Raw genomic sequence first — 3,371 nt, 5'->3', positions numbered from 1 at the left:
ATCTTCTTTCGTTCCCTTTCCAGGCACTGGACTGGAAGCCCACAAACGCAGACGGCATCAGTCAATGCTTGCTGCCTGGGTGTGCTTCTGCAAACCGAGCAGCCTTAACCACAACCCAAACGCAGAGTCGACTTGTCTGTGATGGTCATTTACAGTTTAACTTCGTGACTACGGAATTGCAGAGAACCAGAGCTGAAAGGGATGCAGGCAGAAGCAGACCTGTGCTCTCCTCTGGCGGGTGTCCTGTTTGTCGCTACCCTTTGCGAGGTGTGTTCCGTGAAGCTGGCCACAAGGCTGCTGCTCTGAGTGTAGTGGCACAGGTCGGCGGCAGCTGCCTGACTGGCTCCAGGTTGCTCTGAGCTGAGCCAAGTATCTTACAGGTATCACCTATTGTAATCATCACAGCTACTCGGAAAAGCAGGTAGCAGCGCCCCCGTTTTTAAAGATGAGAAAACTGGGATTCAGAGAGATCAGGAAAACAGCCTAAGGACACACAGCCGTGGTTGAGTCAGGATTTCCGCTCAAAGTCTCAGGGCTGTGCCACCAAACCCAAGCGGGAACTTCCGGTGTCCCCCATGTGATTATTTATGCCAGGTGTTTTGCTGATTAAAGCCATCGACATCGTATTTCCAGATCTGTCTGTGCAATTGAGATTTTGAGCCTAAAGTCAAGACTTGACATTTATGCCCATTAAGATTCATCTCCTCCTTGCTCTCTATTTCTTGAGAAATTCAGGTAATTCAACAAACTTTTACGGAAAGCCTGCAGGTTCCCGGGAATTGGAGATTAAAGATGCAGCCCTTGAGGAGAGCATAGCCCACAGGAAAGGAAGGTCAAGTTCATGAACACTAACAGCCTAACAAGGATGAGCGTTATGATCCATTGACTGTGGCGAGCGTGGAAGAAGGGCCTCTGGCTGCAGGTTTCAGAGGAAGCAATTTTTAAAACAAATAAACATTTTTTGGGGGGAGGGGTCTGATTTTAAGAGTAGAAAATATGGAAAATTCATAACGCTAGAGTGAAGAAAAAATAAAAATCATATCTACTTCTCAGATATAGTCAAAGTTATTATGTTGCGAATTTCGTTTCAGTCTTATTTTATAATGTTTTGCTTGTGCATATTTATCACGCACATGCATACACGCATACATACATATACGTACGTAGAGGTGGAATCACACTTGGTAATTTTTCAAGTGTCTCGTAGAGCTTAGGCCTTCCTCATATTACATGACTACATAGTAATACTCTATATTTGTTCATGTAAATAATGTTATATTACATTGCACATATATCATATATATGTGACTTCTGTAACATTAATATATATGAATACTAGGCCAAGCAGTTGAGTCATTTGGAGCAAACAAGGTCAGCTTCTTGCAGTCACTTGTTTAACGGACAGGGAAAAACGGGAAAAACCATCAGGAAGGTACATAAAAGAGAGAGGAGGTGGGACATTCCTGTGAAGAGGGAGTTTTCATTCATTCATTTCAAGATGGGAAAATAACTGGGTTAAAAACAAGGAAGAGAAAGAATTTGCTTTATGGTTTTTAATTATGCTGCTGACTTACGCTTCTGCATGTGTACTATATTTCAAAAATTCAGAAAATGTTTTAAAAGCAGACACTGCTGTATTCAGTTTAAACAGGGGGGAGGCTGGAGGGAACATCCTCTCCTACCTGTGGCTGGGCTGGTCTGGGACGGGCTGCCACGGGTGGCCACTGTCCTAGCAGGAGGCCTGGCAGGGCCCCGCGTGGTCACGGCCTCCTCGGCCTCAGCAGCTGATGTCCTCGTAGAGGAAAGCATTTCCCACGGGGGTCCGGCTGGTGTTTTTTCACGGACGGTCTGAGCCCCGTGCACAGGTGGTGTGGGAGCCCAGGCCTGCCCGTTGGCTGTCACCCATGGAGTTCCGGCCACCTTCCTGGTAGCTGCACAAGTGACAATAACAGGGCTTTTTTCAGCTTGACCACTTCGATTCAGATATATAAGGACAAGACATCGAAATGTAATTAAAGGGTAAATGCAACGCGCATGCATAACACAGATAATCCAGGAGCTTAAATTCTATCCCGAACTGGAATAACGCTGCCTGATGTGGACCAAACTAAACTATTTTTCTTACTATCAATTAAAAAAAAAAAAATCTCCAAATCCCCTAGACACCCAAACAATCAGCTGGGATCAGTTGTGTGTGTACTTGGGGGATGGTGGGCTCCCTCAATATTAAGAAATACATTTCTAACCATGTGACACAGTAGAAAGGTTTTGGGGTTTGAGGTGAGGGGACCTGGAGGGGTGAGCTCTGCTCCTGCTTCCTCAAGGCTGTGGACTTTGGGGCAAGTTACTAAACTCTTTTTAGTTTCATCATTAAAATAGAGATGATAATGCTAATAATAATACCTTACAACATCCCAAGATTGTTATTAAGACAAATCTTCTCTCATTGGTTTTTTAAACCAGGGGTCTCCAACCCCTGGGCCGTGGACCGAACCGGTCTGTGGCCTTTTAGGAACCGGGCCACACAGCAGGAGGTGAGCGGCTGGCCAGTGAGCAAAGCTTCATCTGTATTTGCAGCCGCTCCCCAGAATTAGCATCACTGCCTCAGCTCCGCCTCAGATCATCAAGCATCAGAGTCTCATAGGGGCACTGGGTCCTGGTGCCAAAAAGGTTGGGGACTGCTGCTTTAAACAGTTGCTAAATGTTCTCACTTGTTTATCCCCATGGTAGGAATTAAAATCATTTTTCCAAGTTCTTCAAAATGAGTCCCTTTGGAGGCTTTTACATCTCTGAGTTAAGTTGGGAACCGTTACCATCTTTAAAAGTATTCAGATTTCTCACCCAGAGCACAGTATTTCACTTCATTCATTTACATGCGGTTTTATTACTTTCATTAAAGTTTTGTAGTTTTTCTTACATAAAACCAGCACTTCTTCTGTTAGGAATATAGCTAGATGTCTTATTATTTTTCTTGCCAGTAGCAAACACATCTTTTTTTCATATTATACCGGAAAACTTTCTAATTTGGCATAATTGTCACAATGCTGGCTCTTTTTCTAAGGACTTTTCCAGTTAACGAAGTTGACTCCTTTTGCCCGTTCTTGCCTCCCCTGCCCCCTGTCACTTCCGCCCGCTCGGGGCAGCCCCTCCTCCAGGCTCACCAGGACTCCGGGACAATGACCCTTTGTAGGCTGGATCACAACCACCGATTTACTTGCCTATGTCTCCCTCCCTGGTCTGTGAGCTCAGGAAAGACAGGGAGCGTTGACAGAGCTGCGTTGTTCGCAGCTGGCCTGGGGTCTGGTATTTACTTATCTTGATGAGTGAAGAATAAATGAATGAATGAATGAATTCCGGTGACTCTGTCCACT

At 45.1% G+C, this 3,371-nt stretch overlaps 1 protein-coding gene across 1 annotated transcript in view; it reads right to left on the bottom strand.

The window, feature by feature from the left end:
• HHLA1 (HERV-H LTR-associating 1) overlaps positions 1 to 3,371 on the bottom strand; it is a 25,035-nt gene that overhangs the window by 7,839 nt on the left and 13,825 nt on the right. Inside the window, exon 11 of the mRNA XM_023519702.1 lies at positions 1,683 to 1,931. Within this exon, the coding sequence (XP_023375470.1) occupies positions 1,683 to 1,931 (249 nt within the window). The remainder of the gene's footprint in view (positions 1 to 1,682; positions 1,932 to 3,371) is intronic.

The sequence above is a fragment of the Pteropus vampyrus genome, unplaced genomic scaffold (genome assembly GCF_000151845.1).
Source record: "Pteropus vampyrus isolate Shadow unplaced genomic scaffold, Pvam_2.0 Scaffold232, whole genome shotgun sequence".
Lineage (NCBI taxonomy): Eukaryota > Metazoa > Chordata > Mammalia > Chiroptera > Pteropodidae > Pteropus > Pteropus vampyrus.
Note: the sequence above shows the minus strand (reverse complement) of the source record. Positions and strands in the feature narration are given on the sequence as shown.